General features: G+C 38.4%; 1 protein-coding gene across 1 annotated transcript; it reads left to right on the top strand.

Moving 5' to 3' along the window:
• The first annotated feature begins 89 nt into the window (after positions 1–89).
• LOC132164146 (uncharacterized) lies at positions 90–17,366 on the top strand. The gene is made up of 20 exons (XM_059574578.1): positions 90–165; positions 463–575; positions 712–787; positions 910–1,052; positions 5,154–5,240; positions 5,747–5,830; positions 6,812–7,019; positions 7,831–7,916; positions 8,073–8,304; positions 8,941–9,064; positions 9,603–9,739; positions 10,824–10,932; positions 13,230–13,272; positions 13,466–13,637; positions 14,358–14,428; positions 14,563–14,656; positions 15,759–15,971; positions 16,064–16,273; positions 16,623–17,021; positions 17,122–17,366. Exons 1-20 carry the CDS (start codon positions 148–150, stop codon positions 17,245–17,247), a joined length of 2,745 nt encoding a protein of 914 aa, XP_059430561.1. The 5' UTR covers positions 90–147; the 3' UTR covers positions 17,248–17,366.
• Positions 17,367–17,979: the final 613 nt, after the last annotated feature.

Genomic DNA, 17,979 nt, shown 5'->3' with positions numbered 1-17,979 from the left:
GGAAAGCTAGCAAATTTTAGTGCTGCCGATTTCTACAAATGGCTAAGAAAAAAACAAAATGACCTTATTCGGCTCGCCCTAAAGTCGTACACCGATCGACTGACCGTCTCAACGGAAAAAGAAGCAGCAAAAAGAGACGCAATTAAAATGGAGTCTGTCCTCAAGGTAGTATACTCAACACTCGCCACGCACCTTTTCTCTATTGCTATTAACGATTGTTATCTAGATAGAATTTCGCTTCCCTGTTTCCTACATTTGGAATGATCATCTGGAGCAGTGGAACAGAGTTCTGTAAAGCCTCATGTCCAATCCCACACTTTTTTTTTTTTTTTTTTAATTTATTATTATTATTTTTTATTTGCTTAATTAAAAGTTTGATGCCATTAATCGCATCTATGAATGTAAATGACTATGTCTTGTACCATTACTCAAGTCATTGTAAGGATCTCTCGGTTACTGCAGAAATATTTTGGGTACTCTGCTTTCCGCGAGTATCAGAAAGAGATTATTGAGAAAATTCTACAGAAGAGGGATTGCTTGGTGGTCATGGCCACTGGCAGCGGAAAGTCCTTGTGGTAAGACGGCCTCTTCTCTCCTTTCTACAAATTTCCCTTCCGTTTCCTAGTGTTAAGTGATCTTCATTGCTTTTTCTTTCAAAATAAGATATTCATTGAGGGAGTTAATGAATAAACTAACGTGTTAATATAACAGCTATCAGGTCCCTCCTTTAGCTGTCGGAAAGACTGGCATAGTGATCAGCCCCCTCATATCTTTAATGCAAGATCAGGTAATGGATGAATCAATTTTTGTAAATTTTCATTTGCACTAGTCTCTCCGCCTTCGTATTTCTTCATACTTGACTACTATTATTTTTAACCAACCTATTTGTTTCGCAATGATTATAAACAGGTAATGACTTTGAAACAACGGGGCATCAGAGCTGAGTATCTTGGAAGTAGTCAGACAAATCCCACTGTCCAAATCAAAGCTGAAAGCGGTCAATTTGATATTTTATTCATGACTCCCGAGAAGGCATGCTTGATTCCTTCCAGGTGCTATTTTCTTAGCATGAATCAATTTATTGTTATTATATTCATTGTTTTTACAGTGGGGTTAATTGTAAATTATGTACATTAACTCTTTTATTATAATTCACTATATCTTATATGATATGAGACCAAAAAGAATAAATGAAAACATAATTATAATAATCTTCTGTGGCGTACTTCTTCCTCATAGTAGTAATTAGAGTGCAATCCGTTTCTATAATAGACTGACATATAATGCAGAAAGACTATACGTTCACCATCCTTAAATGATTAGTGAGTGGCAGATGGTTACTTGTTTACTGCTTGATATATTGAAACCCACTTTTTCATCCTTGTTGCACACTTTAACATATTCTCCGTGGGTTTTGAAGTTGCTTTTCTCGCTTTGGTGTCCAAAATTGTCTCGAATTTTGGTTCGTGTTTCTCAAGAGTGAGAAATTACTACTAAATTCCTTACAAAACAGTAGCTAAGCATATTACATGATTATTATGGCAATGACTTGGAGTTCAGAATTTGCTAGAGTAATTGTTTATCCTTTCACTTATTTCTTCCCCGGGTCACTGCTTAGAAACAGTGTCCAGTCCATACACTGTCCAGTCCTTCCTTAGAAACACTGTGCGATCCTTCCTCTACTTTTCTTCTTCTATTCTCTTTGTCTTCACCAATACAGATAAATGGCTTCTGTTAAATCACTACTTTTCCCAAAAGCTTTAGTTAATAGGAAGAAGTAAATTTAATCACTTAATCATTAGTTTAACACTCCCCCTCACGTGTAGGCTCAAACTTATTTGTTAATAGGTGAGGCTTAACACGTGGAATATTTAATTTAAATAGAGAGTGAATTGACGGAGTCAAGGTTCGATCCCAGGACCTTTGGCTTTGATACCATGTTAAATCACTACTTTTCTCAAAAGTTTAAGCTAATATGAAGAGGTAAATTTAATCATTTAATCATTAGTTTAACACTATATAGGATTTGATAATTCAATGTAATTGCTGTCTTGTGTTTTCCATTGATGCACGTTGAATTTATACACATTCTTTGGAGAGATTTACAAAGGAAAATATTTTACAAAATAAATGACAAATAAAGATATTGCTTGGTTTTCCTTTCTTGTTGAGCACTAGCTGTGGGGCTGATTCGGTTTGCTGTAATTGTGGGATTTTTTTTGCCTTATTTTGGATGTAGCCGTTGCTTGAGAATCCTTGTGAGGATTGTGGTCTTGCAGGTCACGTACTTGCCTTGTGGAGAATATGGACGTTGCTTTGGTTTCCATGTTAGGATTGGTGGAGTTAATAGTGTTTGTTCCATTACGCCCCCGCAAGCGAGACACGTGGCACACGACGTTGAGCTTGGTTCGCATGAGAGAGAAAGGAGAGAAAGCAGTGGGTTTAGTGAAGATGTCAGCGAGGTTGTCTTTGCTAGAGATGAAACGCACGACTAGGGTGTTGGAGGCAACCTTGTCGCGGACAAAGTGGAAGTCGATTTCAATGTGTTTTGTGAGGGCATGGAAGGTAGGGTTGGTGGATAAGTAGGTGGCACCAATGTTGTCGCACCAAAGTGTAGGGGGGTGGGGAAGAAAAATACCGGGGTCACGAAGCAAGGATTGGAGCCAAATGAGTTCAGCAGCAGTAATGGCGAGGGTGCGATATTTAGATTTAGTGCTTGAGTGGGCAACGGTGTGGTGTTTGTGAGAGGACCATGAGATGAGGTTGGGGCCAAGAAATACGCAAAAGCCACCGGTGGATTTTCGGTCATCGGGGCACCCGGCCCAGTCAGCGTCAGAGAAAGCTTGGAGGGTGTGGGAAGGTGACCAGCGGAGGAGTAGTTCGTAGGTGATGGTGAATTTGAGGTAGCAAAGGATGCGTTTTACGGCTTGGAGGTGGAGAGAGGTGGGGCGGTGCATGAATTGAGAAACTTTGTTGACTGCAAAGGAAATGTTAGGGCTGGTGAGGGAGAGGTATTGGAAGCCGCCAACGAGGCTATTGTAAGAGGATGGGTCATTAAGTGGGTCCCCGAAGAGTAGTTATAGGGTATGTGTGGTGGACATGGGTGACATGACTGGTTTAGCATTAGTCATGTTGCTTTTGCGAAGGAGATCCAAGATATAGCGTTGTTGAAGAGAATGAGATCGTTAGGTGTAGGAATGGCTTCCATGCCGAGGAAGAAGTGAAGGGAGCCAAGGTCTTTGATTGCAAAGTCAACTTTGAGAGATTGCAGAAGGGAGGTGGTTTCGTGAAGAGTGGAACTGGTGATAAGGATGTCGTCGACATAGATGAGGATGTATGTAGTATGCTGAAGTGTACACCGAGTGAATAAGGAGTGGGAGCGAGATTCGACAAAACCAAGCTCAAGAAGTCGATCACTGAGACGAGAAAACCAAGCGCGGGGAGCTTGCTTTAAACTGTACAATGCCTTGTGTAACTTGCAAACATGATTGGGGTATTGGGGATAAATAAAACCAGGGGGTTGATCCATATAGACATCTTCGGAAAGCCTTCCGTGAAGGAAGGCATTTTGTACATCAACCTGGCAAATAGGCCATCCGGATGAGATTGCCAAAGAGAGAACTAAGCGAATGGTGGTGGGCTTGACCACCGGACTGTAGGTCTCGCCGTAGTCAATGCTAGGTTGTTGGTGAAATCCCTTGGCGACGAGTTGGGCTTTGTAGCGATTGATGGCTCCGTCGGCTTTGCATTTGAGATGAAAGACCCATTTGCATCCAACGATGTTGGTATTGGGGGGTGGAGAGACTAAGGTCCAAGTGCCATTGGTGAGTAACGCATCAAATTCTGTGTTCATGGCGGCATGCCAAGCAAGATGTGGAACAGCAGAGGAGTAGCTGGTGGGTTCGACATCATCAGAGCAAGTGGTGGCAATGAGTGCTTTTGGGAGAGGATAACGGATGAGTCCCTTTGGAAGGTTCTTCGGCTTGAAAATGATGTTTCTGGAGCGAGTGTGCATGCCATGTTGTTGAGGAGGGGGAGTGGGTGGAGCAGTTTCCACAGGTGCAACCTGTGTACAAGAAGGAGAAACCGTGTTAGTAGTAGTATGTGCTAATGAAGAGGGGGAGGTGACCTCAGCAAAAGTGGGAGGTGATGGTGGAGTTGGGGAGTGACTCCGTGGGTTATGGGGGCATTGAGGAGCGTGGGAGGGTAGGTTAGGGGAGGGAGGGAGAGAATAGAGGAGAGTGTGTTGAGGGGGTGCGTCCAAAGTGGAGGGAGAAGGGCGAGAAAAGGGAAAAGAAGATTCATCGAAAATGACATGACGGGAAATATAGAGGCGACCGGAAGGAAGATGAAGACATTTGTTGTAACACCCCTGCTTCAAGTGGTATAATATTGTCCGCTTTAGGCCAAGCCCGCACGGTTTTATTATTGGGTTTACTCCTAAAAGGCCTCATACCATTTAGAGAGAGTATATTTCATATAAACACATCATCTTTTTCATGCCCAAGCAATGTGGGACGTCACATTTGTAGCCGTGATGGGAGGGACTATAGCCGAGAAAGACACAGTCGGCAAATCGATAATCCAATTTGTGTCAGTTGTAGGGGCGCAAGTGTGGCCAACGTGCACATGCGAAAACGCGTAAAAAAGTGTAATTGGGGTGAAGGTTATAAAGCTTTTGAAAGGGGGAGAGGTTATTGAGGACGGGAATGGGCAATCTACTGATGATATATGACACCGTTTGGAAAGTTCATCCTCTCCTCCCTTTGCCTTCCCAATAGGAAACATCACAAATAACATCTCCATCAAACTTGATCCAGAAAATTACTTGATCTGGCGAGATCAATTCATGCCTCTTCTTATATGCAATGACCCTTGTCTTTATCCTTCTGCTGTAATCTTTATTATGTCTTGTCATTATGCTTTCTGAAATTCCAAGTGTATGCGTGTGTGTATTGTTGACATTGATTTTCTGGCTTGTCTTCTGACAAGTAAAGTTTATTCATGGTGGTAGAGTTGATTTTGCGTGGAAACTTGTAATCTATCCTAGTATTTCTAGTTCTTGATAGATGGATATAGATTTATTGTTGCTAATTTCTTCTATTTATTGTCTTATACATATTCAAACGCGGGGTGTTATTTCATTTTTGCAGCTTCTGGTCAAAATTGCTGAAGGTGGGAATTTCTTTGTTTGCTGTTGATGAATCACATTGCATATCGGAGTGGGGCCATAATTTCAGGTCATTAGTATTTCTTTTTGTTATTTTTCTTCTCTTGAACTTGATCTTAGAGTCCTAGTTTCTGAAATTTGTGAGCCTCTGGCCTGTAAGACTTGTTTTGTTCTAATGTAACCTAGATACATAAAGGTAAACAAGGGGGCTTGGGAGGTGTTTACACATGGTCTTGCTTGTGCGTAAAGATAGTTTAGGACTAACTTTTCCTGTGCTCATCTTACTACCTTTTTCCCCTTATCTTTATGAATGGCACATTGAGGGCCGGTACTAGTGGTAAATTAAGATAGTTTGAGGACTCATTTGACTAATGTTGTATACTCGGGTGTTCAGAGATTTCCATGGAACGTACACGGGGTAAATCATAATCTAACTTGTAAAGCATTGTATTATCTTCTTCACTTTCATCATCTTTCTTTTTTGTTATCTAACTTTAAAATATGAATTTTGTTATCTTTCTTTCTTCCCTATTTGTTTTCTATCACCATTTTTGATTCTCCTTTGTGGCTTTTCAGGGTCGAATACAAGCAGTTAGACAAGTTACGTAATATTCTCTTAGATGTTCCATTTGTTGCACTCACTGCAACCGCTACTGAAAAGTAAGTACCTTCTCATTTGTTCTAAGCCAATGCTGTCATTAACATCATTATAGTATACTTTTCTTGTGGATTTGGTTCTCTTATAATTTATGTAGCTACTAGCAATTGTCTATAATAGTCATTACTTGACCTTATTCTAATAGTCATTGGTTTTTCCCTCCATATGTTAGCTTAGCAATTTGCTTCTAATCATTATATACTATCAGCAGCCCCTAGGGTTTGGACATTTTTTCAAATTGCTCCACAGAGTCTAAAAATTATCAAATCGATCTTTAAGATAATATCCGTTATTAAATCATTTTCAACATACACATTCCGTTAGGGTTTTTAATGGAGAATCGTAACACCTGTAAGGCAACAGCCCATATTTTTCTTGACACATGTACGGACCGTTAACAAAAAAAAAAGAAAAAAAAGAAAAAAAAGGAGGAGGTAGTTGGGACAAACCACCTTCCGAAGCCTTTGGGGACGGTTCTCGACCTCCACCACCACCCAAAAAAAAGTGGCTTTGGGGTGACAACCATCATAAAACTAGCCTTTGGAGGTAGCCCCTTAAGCCTTTGGAGCGACCCCCTCTGGTGGTTGAGGGGCTTAATCCCCCAAGTGGCGGAGAGGGGAGACCCAACCCCACCGCCGCCCTTTTTAGGGTTTATTCTTTTCTTTTCTTTTATTTTTTCCTTTATAGGCCTTCTTTTCCTTTTTCCTTTGGCTCTTTTGTATTCTTGTTTCTTTTGGTGTAGCACTTTTTGAATGACGTGTTCAAGGAAATGTTAGCATTAATGTTGCCTCAAGACTACATGTCATGTTTCTCTGTTAAAAATTCTAACGAAATGGTACAGAAATAGTGATTTGATAACGAAGATTGCTTTAAAGAGCAATTTGATAATTTTAAAACCTTAATGAGTGATTCAATAAATCCTAAACCCACGGAATCTTTACAGTAATTTTTCTGTTTTGGATTTAATTTTTGCATTTTTATAGGGTTCAAATTGATATCATCAGTTCCCTAAAGATGAAAGATCCCTATATTACCATTGGCTCATTTGATCGTGGAAATCTCTTCTATGGTGTCAAGCCTTTTAATCGAGGTCAACTCTTTATCAATGAGCTTGTGAGAGAAGTTTCAAAGTTTGTAGCAAGCACTGGTTCAACTATCATTTACTGCACAACAATTAAAGATGTTGAGCAGGTATCGTTTTTACCTGCCTCATGTTATAATTCAGTTGTGCTTGAAATCACCAAAGGTTGAACCAGTCTTTTTAATGAGCAGGTATCTTTTTGTGCTTTTTAATGAATTTTGCAATTACGTATCAAAAAAATATCAAGAAAGGTGTATCTCAAAACAGCCTAGCTTCACTACAGTTTTAACTCCAGTATCTGTAACTCTGGAACTCCAAATAACTGAGTGCTAAAGAAAAGTTACATGCTCTTTTGCTTTCATGAAAATGAAATAAATTTGTTTAAGGATCTTTGAAGACAAAGTCAAGACACTCTGTTGGACGGACATGACTTAGATCAGGCCTGTGTTACGTAGGCACAACAAACTTTATGAAGCACTCTTATAATCTTATTTGAAGCGCATTATACTAGTATTTATGTGGCATGGTTATGTATTGGACAAGTAGCCAAAAATGTGGGTCCAATGTAAGGCGACTATCAATTCATTGTAGTCTTAAGAATGCCATGTTGCATACAAATCATTCCACACTTTAGCTATAAAATACCAATAAATAAATAAATAAAGAATTTAGCCATGTATGCTTGTCATAAGATATCATGGCTAATGGAATCTGACACCTATGCATGTGCCACATACTTGATGTCTGTATTCTGGCATCAATGTAGCATAAGGATTGGACTATCCTGATTTATTGCCTGACTCATCTTTCTAGTTTGGGTCTTGGTAGAATTTAGCAAACTCTTGTCTTGATAGTTAATGTATTTAATTAATAAGTTTGGCTTAAGTCTTCTAATGTTTTCATGATCTTACTTTCCTTTAGATATTCAAGACACTTCAGGATGCAGGAATTAAGGTTGGAATCTATCATGGTCAAATGGATAATAAAACTCGTGAGGAGTCCCACAGGTTCTCAGCTCTATCTCACATACATGTGCAGTAGCATATTTAGTGGGCTTGTGTGATCAATATGGTTGTTCAGTATTGTGCCTTCGCCTCTTTACCTTGGATTATCATGATTTGACTTGATACATCTCATACCTAGCCTTTTATTCTTTTTGTCAGATTATTTATACGAGACGAATTGCAAGTCATGGTTGCCACTATTGCTTTTGGTATGGGTATTGATAAGCCAAACATAAGACAGGTGATACACTATGGTTGCCCTAAGAGTCCAGAATCTTATTACCAGGAAAGTGGGCGATGTGGAAGGGACGGTATCGCTTCTGTTTGCTGGCTTTATTATTCAAGAAGTGACTTTGCAAAGGCTGATTTCTATTGTGGAGAATTCACAACAGTATGTAAATTTGTGTCTGTATTTGCGAATTTTCCAAGCTTTCATTCTGTTAGTACCCAATATTATTTTGCCAATATACTGGATATATTTTAGGTTTTTTATTGTGAGGCTTCATTTGTTTTGACTTAAAACTTTTGTTTGTGAAACATTTTCAGTATTTTCTGATATTTGGTTGTGCTTCGAAAACTTGGTCAACCATAAAACATTTTTGATCAACCATAAAACATGTAAAATTTATTTTTTTCTAAGGCGTAAAACATTTTTTGTCCATAGCTCCTCTCTTGAAATCCCCCTGCCAACAAACACCCGCACCATAGTACACCCCAAAGGCCACCCCCTCTTCTACCTGCACCAATCCCCGCCAGAGCCACCCTTGCCAACCGAAAATGTTTTCCTGGAAAATACTTCTAGTGTAAACCAAACATTGGATTCAAGGCGATAGCCAAATACAGAAAAATCAGTAGTTTTTTCCCAGAAAATGCTTTTAGCTGAAAATGTTTTATGTCAAAAAACAGTTTACATTGGAATAAATAGAGCCTGAATTTCTTTGCTTTCTAAGCTTGCATGATCTTCCAGACAATCCATTGTGAATTCTTTCTTTGTCTTACGAGTACTTTTTGGGCTGGCATTCACCAGCCAAATCAAAGAAGAGCTGTTATGGAGTCGCTCATGGCTGCACAACGGTATTGCTTGACTACAACTTGCAGAAGAAAGTTCCTGCTCGACCACTTTGGAGAAAAATCTGCAGCAGATAGATGTGGTTTGCCCCTTTACTTGAACTAGTTTGATTAATATGTTGTATATCTTGTAGTCATATGCTTCTACTAGTAGTTTAAAGTTTTCCTTATTATTTCCATTTGTGACCACTATCAAACTTTTGCCCACAACAAGACCTCCATGGCGTCCATTTAGTTTTAGGCTAAATTATTGAATTGGTCCCTGGGGTTTGGACTTTGAGCCACATTTAGTAACAACTAAAGTAACTACTATCTTATGATAGTAATAATTGGAAATCGGATGGTGCTGGTGGTGATAATTATCCATGTCGTAATGATATTATTTTGTATCTATTAGAACCTGTAGAACTAATTGGATTGCTCAAATGACAATGTTATTGTCAAGATAGTCGAAATTTTATATTATATATATAACTTTTTCTAAAATAGTATGAGTTAGAATGAATAATCAATTGTAATTAATTCACAGCGTTAGTATCTTCTCATCTACCTCAAATTGTCCATAACTCATGACTTAAAAAAATTCAATCATTCATTAGTTGATTTTCCTTGTGTTTGTAGGGAATTGTGATAACTGCACTGTGTCAAAGAAGGAGTGTGATATGTCTAGAGAAGGATTTCTTCTAATGGCTTGCATTCAATCATGTAGGAGCAAAAGGGGCCTGAATATGTATATAGACATTCTTCGAGGTTCTCGAGTAAGTTCTTATGCATTGAGAATAATCAGTATGCTTTGGTAATTATCTATAACACTTTTTTTTTTTTTTTGAAAAAGTACACATACCCACCCTCGGCAGCTGTCATGGGTCTTCAACATTTTTCGTGCTTTTTTTTTCCTTTTCTTTTTTCTTTTTCCAAATTTATAGGGGAATTTTTGTCTTTTAAAAAATATGGGCATTTTTGTCTTTATGGTGGACAAAAGGGTAAATTGCAATGTCCTGGTAGTTTAGGGGGGACATTGCAAATTGCATGGTAGTTCGAGGGAGGTTTGAATACTTTTCCTTTTTTTTTTTCCCTTAATCTTCGTTATCTTCTGGCAAACTCTGTTCATGAGCAAAGTTTTAAATTTTGTGCTTGTCACAAAAGCTAAAATGAATTATTAGTTCCTTTTGTGGCTTTCCTTGTGCGCAAATGGCTTTTAGGTCTTTGGATTTTGGCAAACAATGAATGCAAGTAGATGCTTGTATTTTTTGGTCAAGCAATGAATGTAAGTAAGCACTTTTAAGCACATTCTTATGTAGTTCTACATCATTGAAAGTATCCTCACCTGCCAATTTCTCCACATCAAAGAGGAACTGCCCTCCAAATCTTACCAATTTCTGGTCTTGCCAAAGTCCAGTTCGTGGTCATGCATGTCGTTTGTCTCTGTCCTTCCAGAGGAGCCTCTTTTCCTTTAGTAGGTTAATCTATTGTTTGTATCTTGATGTTGGGCAAGTATTTTTGCAACACTGCAAAGGAAGGTTTTTGGAGTGAGAAATGGTACACTTCCTAAAAGTTTTCTCCAAAAGTTAGTTCTCAAATGATGTATCACCATCCCATGAGTTGGTGATACATTTTCTAAAATAATAAATCTCATGGGATGGTGACACATCATTTGGAAGCCAACTTTTGGAGAAAACTTTTGGGAAGTGTAGCATTTCTCTTTTGAAGTCATGGGGTTCTCTGTCAAAATTATAACATTGTAGATTCTTGTTTAAGCTTTCATTGACTGTCAGTTTGCTTCTCAATTTTTATACAGCTGTTTCCATTACTTATTTGATGTCTTTCCATTGTGGTTTACAGTCAAGAAAAATTCTTGATGCTCAATTCGACAAGCTTCCGCTTCATGGACTTGGAAAAGATTACTCATCGAATTGGTGGAAAGCACTAGCTTCCCAATTAATTTCTTGTGGTACTTAAGAGACACATTTTCCATTGATTATGGAGTATATTTGTTGAGATTCTTGAGTTATGCATGTTCTTTTTGTTATTCATGTAACCTACGTTTGCGTTACAAAAATCTATTATTTATACTTAAGTTAAATCAACTAAGCCATACATTTGGTTCAGCTTTAGGGATCTTCATGAATGATCAGGTTGGTCACATGTATTCTCTAAAACCCAATATATCTTTTGGTATAAATTTTCAAAGTTCTTTACCATGGAAGGAAGGGAAAAAGAAAATAAAAATGATGGGACGGGAAGAGTAAAATATGTAGATCACTTACCTATTCTTCTCAATTGCAGAGGGATTCCGGGAGCTAAAATATACTTCAAATTTAAGAACGTGTGGCTTAAGTTGAAGGGTGTAGATACTAGATAGGGTGAAATTGTGGTGGTCCTCTTATCACTTTCAGGGTTCTCCAAGTTAAATCCTAGCTAGCAAACTTAAGGCTCGAAAATCTGATTTAAAAGCTTGGAATGAAGAAGAGTTTGGCAATATAGAGAAAAAGGAACGTCATCTTTTGATGCTTTCTAGTACCTCCCATCAGTGGAATATTAACTTTCTTCAAGTGCCTCATGATTAGAAGATGGATCTATTTGCCTCTCTCTACGCTTTGTTTTATTCCATTAGAGTGAGAAGGGGTTGTGAGGACAGACTTTGCTGGATTATTTCTAGGAGAGAGTTGTTTGATGTTAGATCTTTTTTTTTTTTTTTTTTTTTTTGACATGTTCACACAAAAGGGGGGAAGGAGATTCGAACTAGAGACCTCTGCTTCATAAGGCGTGGTCCCCAACCGATTGAGTTACCCCTTGGAGACTGTTTGATGTTAGATTTTACTATAATGTTTTTGTTCCCTATGATAACTCTTCTTTCCCTTTGAGAAGTATTTGGCGGAATAAAACTCCCTCGAGAGTGGCTTTCTTTGCTTGGTCTACCGCCTTAGGGAAGCTCCTCTCCATGAACAATCTAAGGAAATGACATATCATTGTGGTTGAGTGGTATTGCATGTGTAAGAAGAGTGGGGAGTCAGTGGACTATCTTCTACTCCACTATGAGTTTGCAAGTGCTCTTTGGAATACTATCTTCAGCAATGTAGGATTGGCTTAAGTTATGCCTAGAAGAGTGGTAGGCCACTTTGCCAATTGGAGAGTGTGCAGGGGTAGGTGCCTAGAAGAGTGGTAGGCCTCTTTGCCAGTTGGAGAGCGTCAGGGGGTAGGTCTCAGCTTGCGCAGTTTGGAAAATGATTCTGCCTTGCCTTATGTGGTGTATATGGAAGGAAATAAATGATCGTAGCTTTGAGGACCATGAGAGGACCTTAGTGGAATGAAAGACTTTATTCTTTAAGACTCTTTCTTTGGGCCACTACCTCAGGTTTTAGTTTTTTGAACTTTCATATATTCTTAGATCTCTTCTCCGCCACTAGCTAGCCTTCTCTCTTGTATACACTGTGTACTTGAGTTGCGCCTTTGCGCTTTTTAATGAATTTTGCGATTAAAAAGAGTAAAATATGTAGAAAAATTATCCCCTCCCTCAACAAACATTTACTTTTGTCCCACTTCTACACTCTTTGCAACATAAAGCTTTTGGTAGGGAAAAGTTAAAGAACCCTTTTGCTTCTCTCCTTCCATTTCCATCCGACCAAAGGAAGAAACTACACAATTTTTTTTCCAATTAAATGGAGTGTTAATATGTCTCAATTGCATATAAGAAATTGCCAACAGCCAGCACCCCTCCCCCCTCCTTCCCCCCACCCCAAAGAGAGAGAGAAAGAGAGTCTATTGTTGTTTCGACTAAAGTGTATTTAATCTGACACATTTGATAAAAATATAGGGTGGTCCATAGGTTGATTTTTTCCTCATTCTCCCCTACAATAATGTAACATGGGAACACTGGTGCTGTTTTGACTTGGAAATGCTGCAACCTTACCATTTCTATTCATGTTGCCGGTCAATATCTGATTCACTTTTGCAGATTTGATGGCTCTGAGATAAATGAGCTTCATAATGCATCTGTACTCGATGCTGAGAAAGAAATACAGAAATCTTGAAGAATATTTTAAAAGGAGAAGGGTATTAGAAAAATGTAATTGTAGACTATAGTGGTTTGTATGTCAAATAGTGGCACAATTTGTAAGTTTTTTTTTTACCTTCAATTATTTCTTCTCTTCATGTCTGTTACATAGACAAAAGCTACACTATTTTCTCTCTCGAATAATAGTAAACTAATTGAGCAGCTAATAATGAAAAGTTGCAACTATTTTGCAGGCTACTTGATGGAGACCGTATCTGATGTATATGTGACTGTGAGGTAGATTGCTTTCATTTATTCAGTTAGAGTGCAACCTACTAGATAAAGTCTCTAATTTTTCCATTTATTCACTTCCCGAACATCTGCTTTTTATATGCCTTCGGTTCTGAAGCCTTCCCTGTTGTACCTTATTAGTCATCCCCTTTTTTGGAACCTACAAGGAGATGATAAAATATATTTATTCATGCATCAGTGTCAGTTCAAAAGGAGAGCAATTTCTTAGGTCTGCTAGACCTGATTATCAACCACCCCTCTTTTTGCCAGTAACCAGTGAGATGGTTGATGATGAGTACCATAAAAGCACATCCGGTGAATTTCAAGAATTCAAAAGTGTGGCTACTTTGGAATGGGAGGGACTTTCACAGGTTGGTAAATTAATTGTTGTCCATTTTTTCATCCTCACTGACCGTGTTACTGCATTGTTGAATCAGCCTCCAACAACCAGAGGTGGCAAAAAATTGGCCTGATTTGATATGTTACTGTTGCGTGTGTGTGCCTAATGAATGGATACCACTCATTTGGCATGCAATGATCTTATTGCTCATATGCCTAATTTGACACTATACTGTCACGCATGTGTGTGCGTGCGTGCCCAATGATGGGATGGCAGTCATTTGGCATGCAATGATCTGATTGCTCATAGGCCTGTGCGCGCACGCGCGCGTGCCGTATGAAGGGATACCACTCATTTGGCATGCAATGGTCTGATTGCTCATAGGCCTCTGTGTGCGCGCGCATGTGCCCAATGAAGGGATACCACTCATTTGGCATGCAATGGTCTGATTACTCATAGGCCTGTGTGTGTGTTTGTGCATGTGCATGTGTGTGCATGTGCCCAATGAAGGGATACCACTCATTTGGCATGCAATGATCTGATTGCTCATAGGCCTGATTGTGTGTGCGCATGTGTATGTGCACATGAGTGTGTGTGTGTTCAGAAAGTATTTGAAGTTGTACTGTAAAAGATAACCTAGAAGAAGTTTGACTCTTCCCTGGTCTGAAATCCTCAGTTCACATCCTTATTTTACATTCATGGCCATTGATTGTTTTATATATACTTTGTGAATGTGTTTTGTTCTATTCAGGTTGAGGCACAACTCTACCAAATGCTTTTAGAAGAGAGACTGAAGCTTGCAAGAGGCATAGGAACTGCACCGTAGGTGTTTGTTTTATTGTGAAGGCTACCAATTCTTAGAAGTTTCTTTAATCTATAATTTTCAGGAAGTAGTTATAACATATTTATAGGGAATAATTTTATGTCAAGTCTGTCATGAACATTTCTCTTTGCAGATATGCTATATGTGGTGATCAAACAATAAAAAAAATTGCTGTAACAAGGCCATCTACCAAAGCAAGGCTCGCAAACATTGATGGTGTCAACCAGGTATGTCTTAACAATGGGGACAATAATGTATGTTTTCATGTATTGGTTTGTTTACTTTTAACCAATGATTAAGGTTATGACAATTTGCAGATCTCCACTTGTATGATCCTCCTTTGGCAGGACAAACACTTAGTAATGGCTTTTAGGATTATTTATAATGTTCCCAGTGGTTAAGATTCTAGTTTGTCTTCATGTAGACACCTTTATCTTAGTAATGGTGTAATGTCTTATAAATTTTCCTGTGAGTTCATATATTCATGATCAATCATTCACTATAGTTCATGTTAATATATGTAAATCAAGTATTAGACTACTGTCCACACTCCCAATGCAGACCAAGCATATCCTGGCGGTAGTTCCAATGTCCTACTAACCTTGGCCAAGAAGATATAATTGTCTCTTTTACTTGGTGGATGATCTTCAAGTGCACTCCTTTATCCTCTAGTGGCTTCTGGCCCAAATACGTCAGAAGTTAGTTAGTTACAGAGGTGTGCCAATGCAAAATACAAGGAAATTTTGCCAGAATTTGTGATGTTATGATCAGTCAGGGCACAAGATAATTGCAAAATTACTAGGTTTACCAGAGTTTGTGATGTCATGCAACAATCATGTGTCCATAATGTTTTCCCTCATATCATGTAGTTTCTGTATTCTTTATGTTGTTCTCGGACTTCTTTTGGTATGTTTAGTTGCTAAATAATTGGAGTAAAGTGGGTTTTCAACACATGATATAATTCATGATTGAAACAGAAGCATTCTTGGCAAGAATTTCCAACGTTATGAATGTTTGTGTCTCTTTACATGGCTAAAGGGATAAGAAACTATATAGAAGAATGCAAACAAGCACGAGACTCCTGTCTGAGACTATCTGCATTACATGTTTATCGTCCTTCGGAATATTGTGTATATGCTTTTTCTCCATTGAAGTACAAACAATTGCCAAAAGGCTGAATTCAATTCATTGGCAATGACGTCTTAGTTGATACTGCAAGTTTGCATGCATTTGATGAATTCAAGGGAATTTGTTAGAAAACAGATTCTTCAAATTATCTTCTTCCCTTTTGGTGTGGAAGGCTAAATCTGAACTTCAATAATTTTGCAGCACCTACTAGTGACACATGGAGATCATTTTCTTCAGATTATTAGGAATCTATCACAAGGACTAAACCTTTCATTGGATGGGGCAGCAGACTTACAGACTGCTGGTACAAAAGAAGTGTATTCATTACCCAAACCGAAGAAGAATTTAACACCAGCAAAGGTTGAAGCTTGGAAAATGTGGCATGAAGATGGTCTCTCCATTCAGAAAATTGCCGTATGCTTCTATTTGATATTTATGTGTAGAGCTTATATGCCTTATATTTGTGCTTCGATCCTTATTATTACTTTCTATTTTTCCTATCATAGAACTTCCCTGGAAGATCAGCTCCTATCAGAGAACAAACTGTTTCAGAATATCTCCTAGATGCTGCCCAAGAAGGATTTCCAATTAATTGGAGCAGATATTGGGACGAATTTGGATTGACACGTGAAATATTCTCAGCCATTCAGGGAGCCATTTCAAAGGTTGGCTCTACGGAGAAGTTGAAGCCCATTAAAAATGAATTGCCAGAAGAAGTGAGTTTAAAACTTTAATGTCCTTAAAATTTTGCATTTTTTTTATTGTCATTTCTGAAATATTTTTAGGATTTACATGAACATATATTTGCAATGTATTTGAATGAGTAGTGCTATATACTACACTCTCATTCTAAAGGGATGATGTGAAAGAGCCTATCCGCCCTTGATTTTTTTTTTTTTTTTTAATAATAGCTTATGGTAATTGCCACATCAACTCAGTGGAATAAGAAGAGTATTATGTCACATTACTCTTTGAATATGTGCCCGAGGCCTATAAATAGTTATTGGTGAATTAAATATTGCTTAATTGGGTTTTAAATTGAAGAAATTTACTTTGTAATTCCAGATTAGTTATGCACACATCAAGAGTTGTCTGATAATGCAAAACCGTGGGATCTCTTCAGAACTGATTACACTCAGCTGCCAGAACACATGGAATGCTGATGAACTTCAGGACAAGGTGTCAGAATGCTCACTGATTCCCACCAGTACACGCCCCATGGAAGGACCATGTGAAGTTAAAACCTCATTCCAGAATTCAGTTGCTCATTGTTGCTATGGAAAAAATGAAGAAACAGCTTCTGTTCCCTTCACTGGTGGCCGGGGACCAAAGCTATCCCTAGTCCATGATGAGGATTCGCTCTTGACAAAACGCCAAAAAGTTAGTAGTCCGAAGGAAGGAAGTTCCATCTCCCTGAAGGCAACGGAGAGTGCCATAGTAGACTGGCTTAAGAACTTTGATGGAGTGAGTTAAAATTTTTTATAAAGCTTTCTTGTGCTGTCTCCTTTGGTGTTCTTTGTTATATTGCAAGACAAAAAACATAACTGATGTGGATTTTTTGCAGGTTAATCTGTCTGATATTCTTGATCACTTCAATGGATCAAAAGAAGAATCCGTGGTTGATTTACTCAGTTGCCTTGAAGGCAACTTTGTTGTATATAAAAAGAACAATATCTACAGGATTATGTAACCAAGAGACGAATCAAATTTCTGAGACGAACTCTGTATGTGAAATATTGTTGATAACTTGATATAGAGTTTCAACGACCACTATATGCGTTTGTGATATTCAAATATAGCTGTTCAATGTTCATGGATGAATAACTGAAATTTGTCAATAACTTGATATAGAGTTTCGATGACCGTTGTGTTTGTGATATTCAACTTAGCTTTGTCATTGATTATAACTATAGGTACTTCTGTCTAACTTCCGTTCAAAATTTGACGAAAATCCACGTTAGCATCCCTAAAAAATCGACATATGTTCATATACATAATTAATAAAAATAATAAAAATATATTTTTTAAATTAAAAAAAATAATAATAATAATTGAGGGTGGTCGTAGTCACCCCTTTGACCATGAGGTGGCCAGGTCAGGCCACCCTATCTAGCCGGATTGGGGTGGCCCATGGGGGTGGCTGAAACCACTCCTGGAGTTCATCAGTTATTAGAGAGAGGGCAAGAGAGAAATCTGCCTATGACTAATTTTGAGTTTGATGGATGAAAATCAGGAGAGTCAGATTTATGGTTGGGAGGCGGAGGAGGACGTGGAGTGCTCGAGGCCAAGGGTTTTGGGTCCGACCACAACGATGACCATGGGGAACAGGAGTCTTTGCATCAAGCTTATATAAGATTCCAAAGGCTAAGTTTGTTGCTGCTGATGAAGAAGAAGAAGCTCCTTCAGCCGCAGTCGCAATCGC

The sequence above is a fragment of the Corylus avellana genome, chromosome ca10 (genome assembly GCF_901000735.1).
Source record: "Corylus avellana chromosome ca10, CavTom2PMs-1.0".
In the NCBI taxonomy this organism is placed as follows: domain Eukaryota; kingdom Viridiplantae; phylum Streptophyta; class Magnoliopsida; order Fagales; family Betulaceae; genus Corylus; species Corylus avellana.
The sequence above is the reverse complement of the archived record's forward strand: the minus strand, read 5'-3'. Positions and strand labels throughout refer to the sequence as shown.